Raw genomic sequence first — 23,205 nt, 5'->3', positions numbered from 1 at the left:
CGGATCATGTTAAAGCTAAGTTGCTAGATGCTCCTATGGACAAGACAAGTTTGTTTGGTACATCTGCCCAGCAGGTTATGAAGAAAATGGAAGAAAAGGCAAAATCTGTTCAAACTGTTAAAGATTTCTTGCAGGTTCAACCCCCAAGGTTTAGCAGGAACTGGCCTGCCAAAATTGGTCCTTTCCTGACTCCACAAAATTTCAAAGGGGCAGGAATAGATGTTCCAGAGGCAGAAACCAATCCAGAGGAGGTGCCTACAGAGGAAGACAGTGGCAAGGTAACAACAGAGGCACAGACACAGCCACTGCCACTACATCAACACAACCACAGTGACTTAACCTAAATCCGCCTACCAGGGAACAAATAGCAGCTCCTCTAGGCGGAAAGTTAACCTTATTTTCAAAGAACTGGCACTACATAACAAAGGACAAGTGGATTTTACAAACCATAGATCAAGGTTACCGGTTTCACTTCCACACTTTTCCAGTCAAAGAGGAATGCCAAATCTACCTCCAAATCAAAAACAGAGGCTCTACGCCAGATAATGGAGTTAGCAAACATGAGAGCTGTGGAAAGAGTGCCAACAGCAGAGCAAGGAAAGGGGTTCTACTCCAGACTATTCCTAGTTCCAAGAAAGGAAAAAGGTTGGGGCCGAATTCTCGACCTGTCCACCTTAAATACATACATCATTGTCCCAAAATTCAAAATGCTGACCCTACAGCAACTTCTTCCCATGCTGGGCAAGGAGTCTTGGCTGGTAACTCTAGATCTCAAGGAGGCATACCTGCACGTCCCCATTCGACCAGTCTGCAGAAGATACCTCAGATTTCTTGCAGGATCAGAGCACTATCAATTCTCAGCATTGCCTTTTGGCTTATCTACTGCCCAGAGTATTCACAAAATGCCTGGCATCAGTAATCGCCCATTGCAGACTTCAGGGAATTCAAATTTACCCATACCTGGACGACTGCCTGCTACAAGGGGACAACAAAAGCAAGCTGACAACAGATTTACAAAGGGTCATTTACTTGCTACAAGCACTGGGATACACAGTCAATTTACAAAAGTCAAGGCTGATACCATCCCAAACAAGGACATTCTTGGGCTGAATTGGACACAGTAAAACAAATGGCATTCCTGACTACAGAAAAACAAAAGAACTCCCTCTATACTTCTTGGCACTAACAAAACTGAACAAGTTAACAGCAAGAAAAGTACTGCAGGCCTTGGGCTTCATGGCATCATGCATAATCTTGGTTCCATTTGCCAGATTACATATGAGAAAACTACAGTGGTACCTAAAGAATTTATGGTCCCAACACAGACACAGTCTAGAAACAGAAATCCCACTAATTCCATGCTTAAAACAGGAGTTCCTATGGTGGGCTCAGGCATGCCAGTCAAACCCAGGCCTACCCTTTCGCAGATGTCAAGCAAGCCAGACCATCACAACAGACGCTTCAGACCTAGGATGGGGGGCCCACATGCTGGACAAATGCGTGCAAGGATTGTGGACACAGGATCAACTTCAACTGCACATCAACCTAAAAGAAATGCTGGCAGTAAAACTGGCAATCCAAAAGTTCAAACCATTTCTCAAGAGGGCCAGTTGATGATAAGGACAGACAACACCACAGTCATGTGGTACATCAACAAACAGGGAGGCACTCATTCATACCCCTATGCAGAATGACCTTGGAGCTGTGGACCCTGGCACTCAGCTACAACATCCAGTTACAGGCAATATTTGTACCAGGGAAAGACAATACCCTAGCAGACATATTAAGCAGAACCACTTCGGATGCCCACGAATGGAAGCTTCACCCGGACATCTTCAAGACCATCTCAAAGAAATGGGGAATGCCACAGATAGACCTATTCGCATCACCTCTCAATCACCAGCTCAAAAAATTCTGCACAAGGACATTCCACCCATTAGCATGGAAAGTGGATTCGCTCTCTTTCAACTGGAAAGGCCTAACAGCATATGCATTCCCGCCTCTTCCTTTGATAAACAAGGTACTACTGAAAATCAAGGAAGAACGTCCAAGGATTATCCTGATAGCTCCAAACTGGCCAAGACAACACTGGTACCCACTACTGAGGAGCATGTCTCGGAACAATATGTGGACAATTCCCCTGATGCCTTTGATGTTAACGCAGAACAACTACAGCATCATACATCCAAACCTAAAAACCTTGCAACTGACTGCATGGAACATCACATAACAGCAGCTATTCCAGAACTTTCCCAAAGAGTTAAAGACATTATTCTTGAAGCACGCAGACCTTCAACAAGAAGGAACTATGCTGGAAAATGGAAAAGGTTTGTCATCTGGAGTACGGAAAGAGGAAAAGATGTGTCAAACATAGATATGCCTAACATTCTGGAGTATCTGGCGAACTTCTTCATTCAGGCCTGTCCTACTCCTCCATCAAGATACATGCATCAGCTATTTCAGCAGAATACAGCTTTGATACACCTGTTTTTTCGCACCCTTTGCTCAGGCAATTCCTCAGAGGAATCAAGAATGTAAAACCTCCAAGGAAACCACCATTACCAGCTTGGGATTTAAACTTTGTGCTAGAAAAGTTGACACTAGCACCCTTTGAACCAGCAGCAACAGCAGACCTACAACACCTGTCATGGAAAACTGCCTTCCTACTGGCAATTACTTCAGCAAGGAGGGTTTCAGAACTACAGGCCTTAATGGCAGTGCAACCCTTCCTAATCTTCCACCAAGATAGTGTCCATGAGGACTAATCCTACATTTATGCCTAAGGTGGTATCCAGAGTGTCTTTAAACCAGGCAATCCACCTACCTACCTTCTTTCCCAACCCACAAAACAGAGGGGAAAGGATACTGCATACCTTGGATGTACATAGACAGCTACGCTACTACTTGGACAGAACAAAAAATAGCAGAAAGACTGACCAACTTTTTGTAGCCTATGCAACAGGAAGGGAAGGAAAAGCTATTTCCAAACAGACAATCTCCAAATGGATAGGAAATTGCATACAATTCTGTTACTCCTTCCATGGAAAACCAATTCCACAGAACATAAGACCTCATTCTACAAGGGCAACAGCCACTACCACAGCCTTCTTACGAGGAGTGGCAACCAAAGACATCATTGAGGCGGCTACTTGGACCTCCGTGCATACATTTGCCAAGCATTATAATTTGCCTCTATATTCCAGATCCCGAGCAGGGTTTGCCACTGCTGTACTGCAAGGGATCCTAAACTCACCATAATCTACTTTTATCCTCCTCCCCTAGTTGGCTATGGTATTCTACCCACTTGTTATGACTGCAGATGCATCCATGAAGGACATAGTACAGTTTTGTACCTACCATAAATGTAGATGTCCGAACTGGATAGCATCTGCAGTCAGGATTACCCTCCCTCCATCCCTCTGTGGTACTCCTAGGGTGTTTACCCTTCTAATAGCTAGCTGTTGGGGGGGAGTCTTTTATGGTGTATTTGTTTGTGTATATGTACATACATGCTTATTGTTGTGTTTACCTCTATCTATTTGGAAGCATTGGCATCTATCCAAATTTTAGCCTGCAAGAGGGCTACTGGCATCTGGGGCAAGAAACACTGAGGAAAATGGCGTCGGCTGATGCCTTTATACCCGAAGACCAACAGAGATGACGTCGGGTGGAGTGCGACATCAGCCGAAGCCGGACCCGGACTTTGGAATCCGGCCGACTGAAGGGCTGCCTGACGACAGGACAACCCACTTGTTATGACTGCAGATGCTATCCAGTTCGGACATCTACATTTATGGTAGGTACAAAACTGTACTTTTTGTCTTCTTCAAAGTTTCTGCTCAGATTTCTTTTGGTAAAAAGCACCAGTAATAAGAATAATAGCCTATACTTTGCATGTATAGCTGGTTTTTATTCATGTTGCTTTCTGGGTCAGAACTAGCATTGTTGTGTCTTTTTTTTCCTGTAGTTGTTGACCCCAGAGATTAGACACACTGTAGTACTCCAAAGAGTATGTTGCTTTTACCATATTGTGTGCCTTCACACCACAGCAGGAGCACTGATGTGTATTAAATGTCAAAGTTTGCTTCAGTGCTATCTGCAGGTTTGCTGAAACCTTCCGATTAAGGAGATGTAATGGGATCCTATCTCGCCTACATTCATGACAGATGGGTTCGGAGCCGATCCATCGGCTCCGACTCGGCAACTAATACACTAGCATGAAGTCTCTCATTGGCTGGGCTACTCCCTATCCCAGGATGCACTACACCTGCTTCCCCAGATCTCGTTTGCCGCTTTACAAGCTGGACGTGGTCTCGACTTGGCTGGAGCTAAGTGGTTCTTTTTACCTTTTACTGGTCTTTGACCTTGGGGTTTTTCTCTATATATTAACCAAACAGCTGTTTTAACAGCTATTCTTTGTAATTTGTATATCTCGTGTCTGTGTTGAGTGATTTCTAGTACTTTATATTTTTCAGTTGGGCAAGGCCCGTTTAAGTTAGATGGCCTTTGCCCTACCTTTGACTGCTGTTTAACTGCTACTTAAGTTGTGGTTAGTTGTTCTTCGGGCTAGGCCCGTTTAAATTAGAGGGCTTAGGGTCGTTGAAGTTGTATTGTCTGTGTCAGTTCACTGTGTTCTTTTTTGAGGTAAAATTTCCTCCGTACTCGCGCCATTGTGTCTCGCGCTCTTTATTGGCGCTTTTTTGTGATAGCCTTATTGCTTGTTGAGTGCCTGTATTATGTCAAAGGAGCAGAAGTCAGGCTTTAAAAAATGCACTCGGTGCAGTTACAAAATGTCCATCACAGACAGCCATTCAGTTTGCGTTTATTGTTTGGGGCGAAACATCTGCAGGAGACATGTAGTGTCTGTCATGCTTTCTCCGCTAGGGTTCTTCAAGAACGCAAGAACAAGCTGATTTTGAAAGGGCTTATTAAACCCTCCTTTGAGGAAGCTTTAAATCCTCCTGTTGCTTCCAAAGAAAAGATCGTCGGCACCGACAAGTCCGTCAGCCGACTTCTAAAAGACTAAATTGACCTCTTCTTCCTCGGCTCCACTGACTTGGGGCCGAGGGTCGAAAGGTCTGCCTCGATACCTCCTACTGCCCGATTGCCTTCGAGCCGCAAGTTGGAGTATCGAGGTGAATCACCTCCATCGGTTCCAATGGCTTCGGGCGGTGGAAGTGTGCAGCTCAGACTCTTCCCCCTCGGCTCCGAAGAAGGCTCCTTCGGTGCCGATGGTGGTCCATGATGTGGTGGAGTCGGCGCCGATAGTTTTGGAGCTGTATCGGAGCCGGTCCCCTTCTCTCTCGGAGCCGAGAAGAAAATCTTCTCAAGTGTCTACCTCCTCTAAATCCTCGACTGTCAGATTCGGACCTGGATAGGGTTTTACAGAGGCTTTTCCAGTCTCCAGTGTTTACTAAAATGGTCTCGGCTCCAGCACAGTTTGCTTCGGAGCCGATCCCCCCTCCAACGCATTTGATTCCTCCTCCAACCTCTTCGGAGCCGTTGGAGCCGGTGGTGGTGGAGCAATGTGGAACCATACGGTCGGAGCAGAGACCCCTTACAGGCCTTTTGGCTCCGACTATGCTTCCTACCCTGTCCTCCGGTTCAGGGTTTGGTACTGTGACCTCTTCAGCCGGGCCCGAGGGGAATACTTTGGGATTAGGTGCTTCGGTGCCTAGTCTTCCTCTCGGAGCATCGGCTGCTGGAATTCCCAGTGCCATCGTGGCCTCTAGACCAGTGACTTCCTTGGATTCTGGAGGTCTGGCCTTTGAGGCCATGAGGAGCGCGCTGGCCATGCCTTTGCCGGTTCAACTAGATTCTACCTCACCGTCCCTAGATTTGGAGACTGGTGCCTCTGTTGTGTTGCAGCCCCCCGGCAGCGGGGCCCCAGGGCCTGAGGATACCCCCATCGGGGGTTCCCTTCTTCCGGGTGGTCCGTCCAAGACTGCTTCGGACGAACCCCCACGGAAGAAATTGTGTAAGAGGAAGCACGTAGACTCCCAAGATGAGTCTATTACATCGGATACTGACCTCGATGACGCAGAAGGGTCCCCCAAATCATCTTCGGATGATATCTCCTTCTCAGATATCTTGGAGATTCTGAGACAGAGAGGTGACTGGCAAGCCAAAACCCCTTCAGCTGAGGAGTCAGTCTTCCTCAAGGCCTTTGGGGCCCAGCCCTCCGCCTCCTGGGTGTCTCCGCCCTTCGATGAACTCCTTGATTTGGTTTCTCGAAGGGTGTGGGAACACCCTGATTCTGTGGAACCGGTGCCTGCGAGGCCCAATAAATTCTTGTCAGCCCCCCCCCAGAAAGAATTTCTCACAAAGGGTGTGCCTGTAGATGCTTTGGTGGTGGCTTGTGCCACACAGCAGGACGTGGCAGAGGCTTCGACGTCTATTCATCCTCCTAATAAGGATTCTAGGAGTATGGATAGGTCCGGGAAGCGTACCCTGTCCTCAGCGGCTTTTACCTTACGGTCGCTGAACTACTTATGTCATTTTACGAGGCTCCAAAGGGATCTTCTCAAAGAGCTAAATGACTCTCTTGTTGGTAATCTACCTGAGGCGCTGGCCCCGACTGTTGGCGCACAGATGACTACCCTCTTTTCTATTGTTAACTCGTCCATGAGGCTCATTTCGTATGCGGCCGAAGGGGCGAGTAGAGCAGCGGGAACAGGCGTTGCCCTTAGGAGGCAAGCCTGGTTACGCTTGTGTTCGTTCACGGAGGCCTTCAAGTCTTCCTTCGCCGACGCCCCCTTTGATGGGTCATCTTTGTTTGGACCCAAGGTGAAGGACACACTAACTCGGTGCGAGCAGGAGGGCAAGACTTTGACTGCCGTTGGGGCCCGTTTTTCCGCTCCTTCCAGGCCTTATCCCAAGGCTGGGAGAGGAGGGAAAATGTGGTTTAAAAAATCCCAAAAGTCTTTCTCTACTCCACCCAGTGATTCCCCCTCCAGAGGCAGGGGGGGGGGAATTTTGGAAGACGCCGCCCCAGAGGTGGCAGAGGCCCCCGTAACTCTGGAGACCGCGATTCCTTTCGTGGTTCTTCATACAACCAGCGTTCCTGAGTTGTTGCCCGACTGTGCAACTCGAGCCAGTCGGGGTCACTGCGGCGCACCCACAAGCTTGGGAATCCATAACAAGCGATCGGTGGGTGCTTCGCATTATTACCGGAGGATATATCATCCCCTTCAACAAACCCCCCCTTTCTTTAAGGGAAATCCCGGACGTACCACCCAGTCAGCGGGATCAGGCAGCGTTAGAGGTTTCAAAGCTGCTAGAAAAAAAGAGCCATCCAGCCTGTCCCCATCGACCAGATCGGATCAGGAACTTACTCAAAATTATTTTGGTACCAAAAGACAGGGGACTTCAGGCCCATTTTGGACCTCAGTTCATTGAATCGTTTGTAAAGAAGTCCAAATTCGAATGGTCACTCTTCAATCTATTGTTCCTTTGCTGGAAAAAGATGCATGGATGTGCTCCATAGATCTCCAGGACGCTTACTATCACATTCCCATAGCTCAAGAGTCCAGGAGACATTTACGCTTCGCCTCGGAGCCAGTCATTTTCAATTCGAGCACTGCCCTTTGGTCTCACCACAGCCCCCAGGGTGTTCACCAAATGTCTGGCAGTGGTAACTGCTCACCTGAGAAGTCTGGGATTCCAGGTGTTTCCTTATCTAGACGACTGGCTCCTTACTGCCACCTCCGAGCATCTACTACTCCAAGCGCTCAGAGCCACGTTCACCTTGGGCCGTTTCTTGGGGATCACGTTCAGTTTGCAAAAATCTGTACTACAGCCATCTCAGCGTATTATTTTCATAGGCGCAGACTTAGACACAAAAAGAATGCGCACCTATTTACCGGCAGCAAGAATTCAGGTCTTACAAGATCAGGTCAAATCCTGTCTCCCCCTACAAAGAGCCCCGGACCATCGTATCCTACAACTGTTGGGCTCGATGGCGTCGACCATACTTTTAGTTCCCTTGGCCAGACTTCACATGCGAATTTTACAATGGCTACTGTCGGTTCAATGGTCCTATCAGGAACTTCCCTTGAACCACTTAATCATAATCACGGAAAGTTGCCGTCGAGATCTACATTGGTGGCTTCTCCAATCAAATCTCGACCAGGGGCGACCCTTTATACCTCAACGTCCCATTACCACTGTGACTACGGACGCCTCCCAGGTAGGGTGGGGGGGTCATTACCTGGACAGGTCGGTCCAAGGCACATGGCAGATCCAGGAAACGCATTTGCATATCAATGTCCTGGAGATGAGAGCGGTACTATTGGTACTCCAAGCTCTCCATCACGCTCTCCCACAGGGCCCGATTACTATCCTATCCGACAACATGTCGGTGGTGTGGTACATAAACAAGCAAGGTGGAACCAGGTCTTACCCACTATGCAGAGAAGCCATGAGACTTTGGCACTGGGCGGTAGCTACCAACCGCTTTCTAATGGCAACGCACATACCGGGGAAGTCCAATGTGATTGCGGACAGATTGAGCAGGACCATTCTTTTACCCCACGAGTGGTCCCTCAAACAGAGTATAGCTGCGAAGATCTTCGACAGATGGGGTCTTCCTTGCTGCGACCTGTTTGCCAGCCCTCACAATACGAAATGCAGAGAGTTCTTCACACTGTTTCCTTCTCAGGGACAGATTCCCAGGGACGCTCTGACTCACATTTGGCCCCCCGGTCTTCTCTACGCCTTCCCTCCGTTCCCCCTCCTACCGAGGGTGATACAGAAGGCCATTTACTTGGAGAGCGAGATGATTTTGATTTGCCCCGCACTGGCCTCGTCAAGTTTGGTTTCCCTTCCTACAGAGGCATGCGATAGAAGGTCCATGGTTTCTGGATCCGGTGCCAGACCTGTTGACTCATCAGTCAGGACGGCGTCATCCGTCTCTCAGGTCCTTGAAGTTGGCAGCATGGTTACTCCACTTCCATCCTTAGTCCGAGACAATGCTCTTTCGCCGGACGTGGTCCACATACTGTCTTCTTCTCATAAACCTTCCACCATCAAACTTTATTCCAGTAAATGGAAAAGGTTTGCCTTTTGGGCTCAAGAACGGGGTATAGATCCTCTCACTGCACCTGTATCGGAGGTTCTGAATTTTCTGGCCTCCCTTTTTCAGTCGGGCTCTTCAGTTTGTACCATTAAGGTTCAGTTAGCAGCGATCTCTAATTTTCATGCTTCCTTTGAACCTTCATTGATGTCTCACAAACTTTGTAAGGCTTTCCTTAAAGGGGCTTGGCTCCTTAGGCCTCCTTTATCTCAGCCTGTCCCCCCTTGGGATTTGAATATGGTTCTTGCTGCCCTAACTGCCCGTCCTTGCGAACCAGCTGGTAGTTCTGATGTAAAATTTCTGTCTTGCAAAAGGGCGGTTTTAGTAGCCATAACATCTGCTAGGCGAGTTTCAGAACTTCAAGCTCTTTGTTCTGATCCTCCCTATTTGATTTTTCACAAGCATAGAGTTTCATTGAAATTAAACCCTGCATTTATACCAAAAGTGGCCTCCTCTTTCTGTATGCAACAAACTATAGAACTCCCTGTCTTTTTCCCAGAATTCTCCAATAACGCAGAATATACTTTGCATCAATTGGACGTACATAGACAACTACGTTTTTATTTGAATAGAACCGCTCAAACGCGGAAATCAAATCAATTGTTTGTTTCCTTTGCAGTGAACAAATTGGGTCAACCAGTAACAAAAGCCTCCATATCTAAATGGATTAAAGATTGTATCATTTTTATTTATTCACAGGCCAATAAAGACCTTCCCTTTCCAGTCAAGGCTCATTCTACCAGGGTAATGGCTACTTCCGTAGCTTTTCACTCCAAGTTATCAATAGATGATATTTGTGCTGCAGCAACCTGGACTTCTCCGCACACTTTCATTTCTCATTACAAATTGGATGTGGTTTCTCGAGGCAGAGCTTCCTTTGGTTCCACAGTTCTCAGGAGTGTTTTCCAATGAGCCACCGGGATGTAGGTGCTAGGGGCTGTCCCATCTGTCATGAATGTAGGCGAGATAGGATCCCATTACATCTTTTAGTTATGTACTTACCATAACTTCGGATGTATGGGATCCATCTACATTCATAAGTACCCACCTCCTTCCCCTTCCATTTGGATTTAGAGGAGCTGTAGTCACTTTTTCTTGGCGTTCTTTCTTGAAGAACTTTAGTTGGTTATAGTGACTACTAGTTTTTCTGTGTTTGCATGGGTGTATGAAAGCGAACAAACAAGATCTGGGGAAGCAGGTGTAGTGCATCCTGGGATAGGGAGTAGCCCAGCCAATGAGAGACTTCGTGCTAGTGTATTAGTTGCCGAGTCGGAGCCGATGGATCGGCTCCGAACCCATCTGTCATGAATGTAGGCGAGATGGATCCCATACATCCGAAGTTATGGTAAGTACATAACTAAAAGTTTTCTCTTAACCCCCAAGGCTTAAAGACATTTGCATTCAGTATTCAGAACTGGGTGGGTGAATAGAGGGTGCGGTGTTTGTGCCTGTGAGTTTAATTGACATGAATTTAGATTCCATCCTGGAGTTGCTACATTTAATTTGTTCACTCGTGGGTACAAAATGTATGCAATATTTAATGTGAAATATTAAGCTAATAAAATCCTTCATGTTTTTTGTACAAAACCCCACTATATCCCTGTACAGTCACAAAATGCATGGACTTCTTCATATGGCCAAGAAACACAATGTGTATCTACATTAATCTTTAATACACACTTCTCCTACTTAGGTTTGTGGGGGAGTCGGTGCCTTTTCTGGCAAGCAGTAGGCCTAAAGCTTGGAAACAGTCTTCAATAAGATATCAGTCCATTGCAAGATACATACACCAGTTGTCCATTACAATTCTGAAGTACTGGATCACTTCAGTCATTCCTTTGCCAACTATGTCTTGCTGTCAGGTAGCTTTTGATATTTCTGAAAGTAGAACTAGATATGAAATTGATGGTGCAAAAGACCTCTAGGAAAGGTATTTAAGCCACTTTAACAAACAATTTCCCTTCATGGGCCACACTGTATAGAAAGAGAAAAGAAAGTGCCATATTTTAACCTGCTGCATTCAGTCAGGTGTGTTATGTATTTATGTTAGCCTCATCTTACAGCTGTGAGTACAGCAGAGGAACACCCATTATAACCAGGTGAAATTGCTTTCTCCTTTGCAGTCAAGACATCACAGCCCATTTTGAGTGGTCATAAGATTAAGCACAATTTCTCAGGTATGGCCCTCGGAATACAGCTTCTTTATGCATGTCTGTTTAGACTGCTGCTATGCTGAAAAACAATATTTAGAAGTTACTGTGTACTTACTGGTTTTCAAAGTCATGTTCTATTGGAAAATATATTTTTTGGTGTATATGTAATAATTATGTTTGGTGGTGGTTCCTGTTGGATAGTATGTGGGCTGCTTTAATACACATTATGGTTTTATTTGTTTATGGTCCGTTTATTAGATTGGTTGTAATGCACTGTGACAGCACTGTTACTCTGCACTTTGTAGCTTCCTATCCATTCTGCTTCTTAATGCCTTTTTTCTCTTTTTTTTAATACTACCTTACTGTAGTCTGTGGGCCCACTTTGGGTACCTTCTGCCTCCGGGTTTTCTCTTAGCTTCAGCACATCACTTTTCATGCAGGATGGCCAAGGTTCCTGGCTTGCTAACACTCATTTCCTTTTTGCAGTAGAACATGTCCACTGATCCTTACTGCCAGGCATGAGATGTGCTTTGAATCTGCAGCCCTCCTCAGGTATGGCCGATGTGGCACACAGATTTTCCTCAGAGTGCATATCTGTTTGCAGTGTTACTGTAGGTGGCAACATCTGAAGTGTGTTGCACTTTTAATCAGATTATATAGCTGCCTGATTCTGTAGATAATGTCTAAGGAGAATTTGCATGGGTTTGGTGATGTACTTTTAAATGCAGTGGTTGTGAATATTTGTTGATGAATATGTGGATTCCTTTAATGTATGTTTTCTATTCATTTATTTAATGATTGGGATTTTTGGTTAACAAATGAATGCAATAATCAGTTCTACTCAAGTGATTGTACCTTGTGACCCAGCTTGGCACTGCTATACATTACTGTATGTCCTGCAAGTTAATGTGTCTTGCATATCCTTGTGTTCACTTATCCATACTCTCCTCTGTGTCTTTTTAACTTAGCTGCAGTCTTTCTTACCTTCCTCATCCTCACTACCTCCCTTGTATTTTGACAGGTTTAATTGTGTAGGTGTTAAGAGATGGTACTACCACTGGTCAACCCAATCATTTTCTAGAATGCAGTAAATCCTTATCATAGCCTTCCAATGGTTTAAGTGAAAATGAGGTAACTATGCGTTGTCTTAGGTTTCATGTTACAATTTAGCAAGTCCCACTTAATAGAAATGAAGTCAGTGATTCTGAATTTCACAGAATTTCAGGAATGTGAAACTTTAAGTAGAGGCTCATTTCAGTAATCCAGTCCGCCCTCTGCCTCCTTAACCCTCGTAATATGTTACCACTCCCGAGTTGCACAGCATCAGGGAAGGACAAGCAGAGTTGATGTTCTTCTGTGTCACTGTTGCAGTATTGTACATAGAAGGGATGTCCTACCCGGTGCAGCCTTATGTTCGGCCAGTATGCAAAAGCCTAAAAAAAGATCAGTGTCTCTTTTTGTTTGTGTGATTCCCACAACCATACCGCTTGTAGTGTCTTGTGTGTCTGTGAGGCATTTGTGCCTAAGACGCTTGGAAGCCATCTGTCGTCCCTGGCAATTTATCTTGTAAACCAATAGCTTAAACAGTTAGCCCAGTATACGATGGCAGAATCCTTTAACCTGAGATACTTCTGCTAGGTAAAAAGAAGGACAGGAAGTCTTGTCCGGATTCTTTAGCTGTCTAGCCTCCATCAGCCGTCCCTCTAGAAGCAGGTAATAGATCTGTAGGTCATTCGGCATTTGTCAGATTCCTCTTTTGAAATCCTGACGGAGTCTGGCATGGGTTTGTCTTTTTGTACATCCTCTGAGGCTTTGCAGGCATCTGCTATGGACATTAAGGGGAACAGCAGTTGATTATCCTGGAGGGTCCTAGAGGGATTCCACAAATATTTGTCAGGGAGGAAGTTCCGGGTTCTAATCTTGCCAAGGCGTGGAACCTCTGGTATTTGTTAGGGCTGATGTCCCTTCTAAGAAAAGACAAAAACTGAAACATGTTTAGGTACATCCCAGGGAACCTCAAAGGGAATGGCAAGACTTTATTCAGGGCTTATTCTCCTGCCTTAATGGGGCTAAAGCCTCCTCAACGGTTTTCAGTACCTGCTCCTCCTAGGACCTCTAACCATCCTAAATGCCTTAAGTTACCAGAGTCCTTGGATGAGGATTCATTGTCTGGTGAGGCGTCCTTGTCCTATTATTCACAGATGCCTTCGCTTTTGGCTTATGGTTCTGAGCTTGAGGAGTCTGTTATCCCTGAGTCTCTTTCAAGAAATTGTCCTTTGGGGACACAATTGTTAGGATGATGGAGTTCTTTAAGTGGATTATTCTCAAGTGTCTGATACTCAGAGAAGATATTATGAGTTGCTTCAGGTGGATACTCCTAAACCATCAGCAGTTCCTCCTGTGTTGGTGCCTGGTTAGATACTTTCATTGCTGCTTCCAAGTCTCCTGATTATCAGCCTCCTGCTCCTAAAAAACATGATAGGTTCTGTAAGGTTCCTGGGGATTGTCAGTTTCTATTTAAATGTCCTTCTGCTGATCCTGCTGTAGTGTCAGTCTCTTCTGACAAACCTTCTAAACTTTTGTCCTCTTCCATACTTTTGCCTTCTGATAAAGATAGTAAGGCAGTGGAGAGGATTGGTAAGAAAGTTTACATTGCTTCTCTTTTGACCTTTAGGACTATTAATTACCAGATCCACATGACCAGGTATGCTCTAGCTTTGAATGCTGAGGCTTGTGAAGCTATATTTGACTTCCCTGATTCTGAAGGCAGATCCTCTGCCTCCTCTTTTTTAGGTTCTGCTTCTGAACTTGCTTGCCACTTTAAAGTGTAGCTATAATGCTGCTGATGCCTCTTAAATATGGTGTGGATTTTGGGTCCATCATGGAATGTTATTCTTGGCTTTGTCTCCATTCTCTACCTGAGGACATTAAGGCCAAGTTTTTGGATGCTTCTTTGGATAATACACATCTTTTTAGGACTGCTGACATATTTAAGTCTCTTCAAGAGAAAGGCAAAGCCTTGCAAGACCTTAAGCTATGTCTTTCCTGTCCCTAAGTTCCAGAGGAATTATTCTTCTAGGTTTGCTTTTGTTCGCAGGCAACCCCGCCAAACCTGCAAGGGCAGGAAGGATGGGAGGCAGGCCTACTCTGCTAAGGCTTCTCAGATTTCTGTGACCCAGAAGCCTCCTTTATCTAATACCCCCCCTTCTTTTAGACTGGGTTCCTTTGTCCCTTTGGCTCTCCCTTGGTCTTCCACATTAACATCTCATCACTTCAGACTCTTGGGTTCATTCTGTCATCTGTATGGTGTGAAAATGTCTCCCTCTTTTTTTCAGGGATTCCTCAGCCTCCTTGTAAAGCAACATCTTCATTTCCTGGGGGTGCTAGGGACCCTGTTGAACCAAGGAACCATTCAACCTGACCCCCTTTCCCAAGTGGGAAGGTGTTTTTATTCCAGGATGCTCCTGATTAAAGGAGGGCACTTAGAGACCTATTTTAGATCTCTCCCGGCTCAACACCTTTCTCGAGATCCCTTATTTTCGGATGCTTTCTTGTCCAACTCTCTTTTCTCTTCTCTTTTATTGCCCCAGGCTTTTCTGATGTCCTTGTATCTGAAAAGTGCTTGCCTTCATATCCCTATTCACCTTCTTTTCAGGAAGTTTTTACATTTTTCTGTCTTCCTCTCATTTTCAGTTCTCTGCTTTGCCCTTTGGCCTCTCTACTGCCCCAAGGGTATTCACAAAATGCCTAGCTATTGTGCTTCCCCTTCTGCAGGATGCAAGGCATTCAAAATTTTCCTTATCTAGATGACCTGTTAATTTAGGCACCTTCTCCCAGTCAGTTGTTACAGGATTTGCAGTTCACCATCTCTGTCCTTCAAAGTCTGGGGTTTACTATCAACTTTCAAAAGTCCATCCTGCCTCCCTCTCAGGATCATGTGTATTTGGGATTCAGGATTTAGATGGTGCCAGTGTTGGCTTCTCTTCCATCTCCAAAGGTATTGTCATTAACAGCCTTCTTTCAGTCTCTTCTTCCTCTGAGTGCCATGCCTGCCAGGGAGTTTCTTTGGGCCCTGAGATTTATGGCCTTTTATATTCCAGTAATGCTTCTTGCCAGACACCATATGCAGAAGCTTCAGTGGTAACTCAAGTCAGTTTGGCTGCAGCATCATCGCCCTCTGAATTTTAGTGCACGTGTCCTTCCTTTTCTCAAGGGGGAATTTGAGTGGTGAATTCAACAGTTTGCTCTCAACCCATGGCCCTTTCAGCCTGGAGACCCTTCTCAAGAGCTGGTCACTGAGTCCTCAGACATGGGATGGGGGTCATCTCTTGGTCACCGTTCAGGGTCTTTGGCCTCCCCATCAGATGTCAGACATCAACATCAAAGGGAAGAGAGCTCTGATTCAGGCCCTTCAAACTTTTCATCCCATGTTCTCTCCAGGCCCCTTAAAGGTGTACTCGGGCAACACTACAGTGATGTGGTATGTCAGCAATCAGGGGAGCACGAAATCTTACCTCCTCTGCAGGATTGGGAAATGGCTCTCAGTGATCAGTTAACTGTTCAGGCAGTGTACATTCCTTCAGAACACAATCTAGTGGCAGACTGTTTGTGCAGGTCCAAAACACAGGCTCACAAATGGATGCCTCATGGAGATGTGTTTCTGGACATTTTCCATCGGTGGGGTATTCATCCGGTAGATCTTTTAGCCTTCCCTCTGAGCAAGCAGCTTCCTCTCCTCTGTATCACAATTCCATGCCAGAACTGCCATCTGGCATGGAAGACTGGTACCTTTTCCTTTCCCTGGAAGGAGAGGTTTCTTTATCCTTTCCCTCCTCTTCCACTCCTTACAAGAGTCCTGCAGAAACTTCAGCTGGACTCCCCAAAAATCTTGCTAGTGACTCCCTTTTGGCCAAGACAGAACTGGCTCCCCATCTTAATGCATCTGGCCAGGGGTGATCATCACAAGTTATCTCACCGGTTGGATCTCCTCACACAGGACAAGGAGTCTCTCATTCTTCCCCACTCTTCCACTCTACCGCTGACATTGTGGTGGATAGGGTTTTCTTCCCTTTTGGGCACCTCTTTTCTGCGGATGTGCTCAGAGTTTTACAAGAGGCAAGGAAACCCTCAATCAGAAAATCTTGCATGTCCAAATGGAAAATATTTTTGGTCTGGTGCCATGCTTGTAACCCGGGTATCCCTCTGGTCCTCTCTTATTGTGTGAGTTGCTCCAGTCTGGCTTAGCCTATTCATCTTTGAAGGCTCATTTGTCAGCCATTTCTGCTTGTCTGCCCTTGAGTCTTCCTTTAACTACTTATTTTGAGGTTAAACAATTTCTTAAAGGAATCTTGCATATTAGGCCTTCAAGAAAACCCGTTCCTCCTCCTTGGGGCATTAATTTTGTTTTAGAAAAATCGACTTGAGCTTCTTTGGAGTCTGCAGACATTTGCTTCTTTGCAACATTGTACCTGGAAGACTGTTTTGTTGCTGGCTCTTAGTTCTGCTTAGAGGATTTCTGAGCTCCAGGCCCTTATGGCCATCCCTTCTTTTTTGTTTTTATTTACAGGGACAGGGTGTTATTTCATGCTAATACTTGTTTTATGCTCAGGGCAGTGAATGAGTCAGTCTGTATAACTCCCTTCCTTTTTCTCTCCTCCTCAGTCTGCTAGTGAGAGGGTCCTGTATACCTTGGATTTGCACAGACAGCTCAGGTACTGTTTAGCTAAAACTAGGACTATTCATAAGTCTGATCAGCGTTTTGTTTACTTTCATCCAAGATCTTTATTTTGGCTGTTTCTAAGCAAACCATCTCTTCCTGGATATCCAAAGCCATTTCCCTTTGTTATTCTTCTCATGACAAGTCTGTGTCCGCTTCTGTTGGAGCTCATTCCTCTAGGGCTGTTGCCTCTTCTGGTGCCTTCTTCAGGGGGTTGCACACCAATTCGATCCTTGAAGCTGCTGCTTGCTCTTCGGTGCATACCTTTATTAAGCATTATAAGTTGGATATGGTTTCTAGGGCCAGAGCAGGTTTTGCTGAAACCATTTTATGTGAGTTTGTTGAGGACTCTTCTCAGCCTTCCACATCCCATTCTGTTTCTTGAGCTTTTTTACTCTCCCTTCTATGTAGAATACTGCAACAGTGATATAGAAGGACATGGTACAGTTGTGTAAAGTCTTACTATACAGTAGATGTTTTTCTCTTCACTGTTGCAGTATTCGCTCCCTCCCTCCAACACCTTCTTGTTTATCCAGCATTTTTCCTGCTGGATGTGCACGGACTCTTTTTTGTCCTGTGGTGAATGTTCTCTTCCGGGGCAGTTCAGATCTGGGTAGTTCATCCATATGTGCTTTTTATGCCCTACATTCTGTGCAAGGAGTATAAATGCAACTTATGACACACAGATTTTTTTAGATTTTTGAATACTGGCCGAGCTTCGGGCTGCCCTGGGTGGGACATCCTACTATAACGGTGAAGAAAAGGACATCTACTGTTATGGTAAGATTTTACACAACTGGACCTTTTCTCTTTTCCCTGATGTTGTACCATCATGCAATATTTAACAAAAGAAAGGTGTGGAGGTACAAAGAGTATTAACCCCTAAAAAAACTGACAACTAATGTGTTGCATTTTACCAAAATTCATTGACTTTGTTTCATTATTATTGTTTTCTTAAAATGAAGTTTGCCAAAATGGGACCCGGCAAGTTTGCTTGTACCCATATTTCGTACTGTACTTAGTCAATACTGTCCTAACGGTGATCTTTTCAGCTGTTGCTGTCTTTTGAGGCAGATGAGAGTTGCTGCAGTTTAACTACATGCTGTGATTTATTATCAGATTACAACAGTGGTGATGTAAAATTTGTATCAGTCTTGAAGATAACTGCAGAGTTATATTTCCACCATTCAGAACAGTACATTCAATTTTAAAACCCTTGATGTCACCAGGCCAAAGTGAACAACTGTATTTTGTCAGTCCTTTGGTAATTAGTGGACTAAAATGACCCAAAGCATTTTTCTCCTAAGCCATTTTTGAATCTTCCATTTAGAACCATAGCTAACCTTCCACTTGACCATAGGTTCATAGGTGTGTACTTGGCTAATGGCCCTAGAGCCTTTACAAGTCTAGCCAATCAGATTAATCTGGCATTGTGCCACCTGACCCAGTGCCTCTGAGTAAAGCCACTTTTTCCTATCCACTCTTCAAGATTTGTCTTGAAGAGGGCCAGTGAGGTGCTCTGCTTGACATGTATGGGAAGTCTATTCCATAGCATGGGCAGTCTCTGGGTTATGAACCTGCCCCTCCAGCATGTTCTGTTGATTGTGGTAATAAGGTTGAGGTCTCTGGAACATGTGGTGCGGAGGGATTGGGATTTCTTTAGATATAGCATTTCTAACAGAGCTGGGTCAGACATGGCTTTGTAAGTCAAGTCGAGATCGCCTCTAAGTAGGCGATATGTAAACGAGAATAGTTGGAGTTTGTTTAGTCTGTCCATATAAGACAAAGGTTTAAGGCCTAGGATCCTTTTTATGAGGTACTTTTGCAGCCTCTCCAGTTGTTGCAGATGTTTAGTGAGGTACATGCCAAATAGGGCATTGTACTCAATGATTGGTGTAATGAGGGAAGAGTAGAGGAAGACAACGACCTTTTTCTTCCTGGATGCAAAACCCTTAGTAATGAGATGTGCCACATAGAAGGACTTTCTGACCACAGTGACAATATGGTGGTCAAAAGAGAAGTTTCTGTAAACCTGTGTTCCCAGATCTCTTATAACGCCTTGTGTGTTCAGTGGACTACCATCGATGTGGTAATTCATGGGAACCGGGTTTTTTCCAAAGGGAATGACAACACATTTTTTTGGCATTGAGCTTAAAGGCCATGGTTCTGACACCAGTCATTGGTCTCAGTAAGGCCTTTCTGTAGGATGTCAGCATCACTTGGGGAGTTAATAATAGCTCCCAACTTGCAATCGTCTGTGAACTTTGTCAGCCAGAGTCCCTTTGTGTTGGCCTGGACTTCAGAGAAGTAGATACCAAACAGGAGAGGATGCGGCACCAAACCCTGTGGGACTCCTCTCGTCGGCAGTCTGACTTGGAGTCAGCTACTTTCACACTGTGGGTTTTATCTGTAAGCCAGTTTGCAACACACCTAGTGATATAGGGGCTGATGCCTAGCTTAGTGAGTTTTTCTATGATTCCTGAGTGGAGAATGGTGTCAAAGGCCTTGTCAGATCAAGGTAGTCTGTATGGACCACCTTGCCTTCATCCATAGCTCTGGCGATTGACTCAAAGAAGTTGACCAAGTTGAGCAGGCATGATATACCCTTCACAAAACCAAACTGTGTGGGATCCAGAGTTTGGAGATTCCCTATATCCTTATTTATTAGGTCCATGATGATGCATTCCATAGCTTTGCATATCAGACTTGTCAGGCTAATGGGGCGATAGTTCCCCAGGGTCTGTAGTCGCTCCTCCTTTGTGGAGAGGGATGACTGTAGCAGTGTGCCATTCGGTAGGGACAAACCCTGAGGTGAGGCTGTGATTGAACAGGCACACAGGTGAGGTGCCAGTTCACTCTGTAGTTCATGTAGAACACAGCCAGGGATATTGTCAGGTCCCATAGAAGCTGTATTGTTGGCCTTGGTCAGTGCTGCCATGTGCAGCAGTAACACTGGGTGCCTGGCAGTCTACTGGTTTTGTGACTGGTCCCTTGGGGGGAGGGGTGAAGTTGGCACTGAATCTGTCGGCCAGTGTATTAGCAATATGGAGGTACCATTGTGCAGTAGCTCAGAGCAAATCTGGGTATTGCCAAGGAGATTATTTACATAACTATAGAAGGCCTTGTGGTTGTTTTTACTATCTGCTACAATTCTGTTTTCATAGCTAGCTTTAGAGGATTTGATGAGGGATCTCAACTTTTTTTTGAGACTGCTAAGGGAGTTTTTCCAGTCTTGGGACTTCGCCTTATTCCGCATCAGTTTCCTCCTTCTGTTGTAGAGTTTGTTTATGGCAGGGGACCACCAGAATAGCTTTCTTTTTTTGGAGGAGAGCATCTTGGTTCTTTTGGGTATGGCGAGATCCATGCATTTGTGTACATGTTCGTACAGTGCATTGATGTATGATTTGGCGGTCATGCAACTGATCTTCATTTGCATGGATACCATTAAGTTAGCCACCTCTGTTTTTAGGATCCCAAAGATAGCTTTGGAGAAGTTTTTCATGGTTAGCTTTGCGGGGGTGGGGGGGATGTTGATTTCCAAGGTGATTAGTTTGTGATCGGATCTAACCAGGGAGGAGTTGACTACTGGTGTAGCGCTATGGTTGCCCATGTTAATAATGACCTGGTCAAGGATGTTGCTACCTCTAGTGGGGGTAGGAACAAGCTTGTCCAGGGCATTGGAATTAATGAATTCCATGAAATGTTGGGCAAGTGTATTGGTACATGAGTAGTTTTCCCATTTAATGGAGGGGTAGTTGAAGTTGTCCAGTATGAGAGTGTTAGCTTGGACCTTAATATTCTCCAGAGTGCTTAGGAACGTGGAATGTGAGTCTTGGGACATGGTTGGAGACCTATAGCAGGCTATGACCTGAATCGCTGTCTTATCCAGTGTTAGCTGCACCTGAAGTATCTCAGATGCGTTATGTTGGGCTAACAGTCTGGAGGTGTGTGCATCCTTCATGAATATGGAAACACCACTGCCTTTGGAGCTTCGGTCCAAGTTTTGGGGCCCTAAAGGTGTGTAATGAGTTATAGCCTGGTAGTGCAGGGGTGCTTTCTGCTGCCTTGAACCAGATCTCTGTTACAGCATAATTGTCTATGTTCTCCATTTTAAGGAGTGCTTTGAGTGAGTGGATCTTGAGATTTAGACTTCTAACATTGAGCAGCATGACCCTCAGATTGCATTTGTTTATAGCTGTTGTGGTGGTAATTTGGTCTTTGGAACACTGCCTAAGAAAGGCACTATAGGGGTGGTAAGAGCCTTGGCCAATATCCGGAAGCCCAGGGGTGACAGATGCAGGCCATCTCTGGCAAAGCATTGAGGTCCATCAGTCATGTCATCCTAGGCAGACAGATACTGGATCCCCTTAGAATGACACATTTTCTGCTTGTACTGTGGTATCATTCTGGGTGATTGTAGGATGCTGCTCAGGGCTAGGGTCATACCCGCCTGGGCTGCATAATCCAAGAGCTCCTCCATGTCTCTTTTCATGTAGTCCAGGGAAGTACTTCTCAAGTCATTTATACCCACATGTACAATGACAGTCATATTTGTATGTGTTGTTGAGAGACCTGAATGCATGCGCTATGTACTCTTCACTTATCAGACCAATGATAGAGTACAATGCCCCATTCGGGATGCATCTCACCCGACATCTGCAGCAATTGGAGAGACCCCAAAAGTTCCTCACCAAAAGGATAAAGGGACTCCAAAATCTGTCATATGCTGCCAGATTGAAGAAACTCCAGCTCTATTCAGTCGCATACCGTCTGCTCAGAGGTGACATGTGCCTGACATACAAGGCCATGTCCAACCCGGAATTAATGGACATGCTCCACCTCAAAAAATCCAAAACCACTAGAGCAAGCGACTTAAACCTTAGCACGGATATAAATAGGACGTGCTGGAGGGATAGATTTATCACTCAGAGACTCCCTATGCTGTGGAATAAAATCCCGGTCCATGTGAGGCAGAGCACCTCGCTGACTCTGTTCAAGAGAAATCTAGACCTGTGGATGGGAGATCGTAGGTTTACCCCGGGAATCATCTCTGTGTCACTGCTGGACAGAGGTACAACAAACTAATGGGCACAGTATTTTTTCATACAAGGGGTGGCGTAAGCCACAAAAATTTGGGCTAGGCTTATAAATGCCTTAGGGCAGATAGCTTAGTATAAACCTATGAACCTATGAACCTATGTGGTGGATCCTAGTGCCTGACGGGCGTTTTCCTTTTGGTCTAATGGAAATGCGCACCTGTGATCAGGATGGCTTAAAAAATCACCTGGGCTGATAAAGTACTGACATAAATTTTTACTTTCTAAAGCGTAAACTTTGTTTATGGCAATAAACCAAAATTAAATGGCTGAAGAAGATAATGATTTTTAATTCTGCAGTCTGAGTTTGCTTAACTCATTCACTCCAGTGGAGCTCAGGAAGTTTGCACAGTAACTTCCAATGGGTGGAGCCTAAGCCTTTTGACATATTCAGATTATCTCCTCAGATTTCAAACACATGTTCATATCTCTGGAACTATAAGGATTATTAAATAAGTGTAAATGGCAAACTCTTCAGCACAAACCATTTTTATAGAAGTATTCTTTAGATACTAGGTCTTAAACCGTAATTTACATTTGTAATATTTTGTAAACAACTTTAAAGTATGTCAACAACCACTCAAGTTACACACATACTGTCAGCAGAATTGTAGTCATCTAGCTGAGATCTTTCATGTGAGGCTATGGAGTTCTGTCTGTGTTACTTGGTTGTTGAGATGTTTATTAAAATGTGAAAGTTATACTTGTATAAATTAGTATAATAAAAACAGCTGCTGTCTATTTACTTGCACTAGAGGGATCAAATATTAATGCAATTGAGTTGCTAAGCTTTAAGATGAAATCTTTTAAAAACTTGTACATAGCATGTTTTTCGAATTATTGACACAAATATGAAGGAGCAATATTTGACACCTAGAGGCATCAGTAGGAGTTAACTGCAAATGCACCGAGGCGTCACTTTGATGTAATGAGTTAATTAACCCCATAAAACAATCCTTCAGTGCCTTACCTTGGTAGTGACATTTAGATAGGTAGAGGGAAAAAATCTGATAAGAACATATTTGTCTTCTGTAAGCAACAAGACTGATGCCACAGGCATTACAACTGCTCAGCAGATCAAACTTTCCCAGGCTGCCAGTAACTTGCTCTTTCCTGCCTTGCACCCTGCAAGCTGTACTTTCCAGATGTCTTTCCTTATCGCTGTTA

At 44.9% G+C, this 23,205-nt stretch overlaps 1 protein-coding gene across 4 annotated transcripts in view; it reads left to right on the top strand.

Annotated features, from left to right (window-relative positions):
- TBC1D24 (TBC1 domain family member 24) overlaps positions 1–23,205 on the top strand; it is a 526,383-nt gene that overhangs the window by 104,743 nt on the left and 398,435 nt on the right. For 2 of the 4 annotated variants that reach the window (XM_044089247.1, XM_044089246.1), the window contains exon 3: positions 11,713–11,778. The exons of 1 other annotated variant lie outside the window; for it this stretch is intronic. In XM_044089247.1, coding sequence (XP_043945182.1) covers positions 11,713–11,778 — 66 coding nt within the window. Of the gene's footprint in view, positions 1–8,844; positions 8,848–11,712; positions 11,779–23,205 lie in introns of all 4 variants that reach the window. One more of the 4 variants, XM_044089248.1, reaches the window with a different exon arrangement.

The sequence above is a fragment of the Protopterus annectens genome, chromosome 12.part0, assembly GCF_019279795.1.
Source record: "Protopterus annectens isolate FY-2018-M chromosome 12.part0, PAN1.0, whole genome shotgun sequence".
NCBI lineage: Eukaryota > Metazoa > Chordata > Ceratodontiformes > Protopteridae > Protopterus > Protopterus annectens.
Note: the sequence above shows the minus strand (reverse complement) of the source record. Positions and strands in the feature narration are given on the sequence as shown.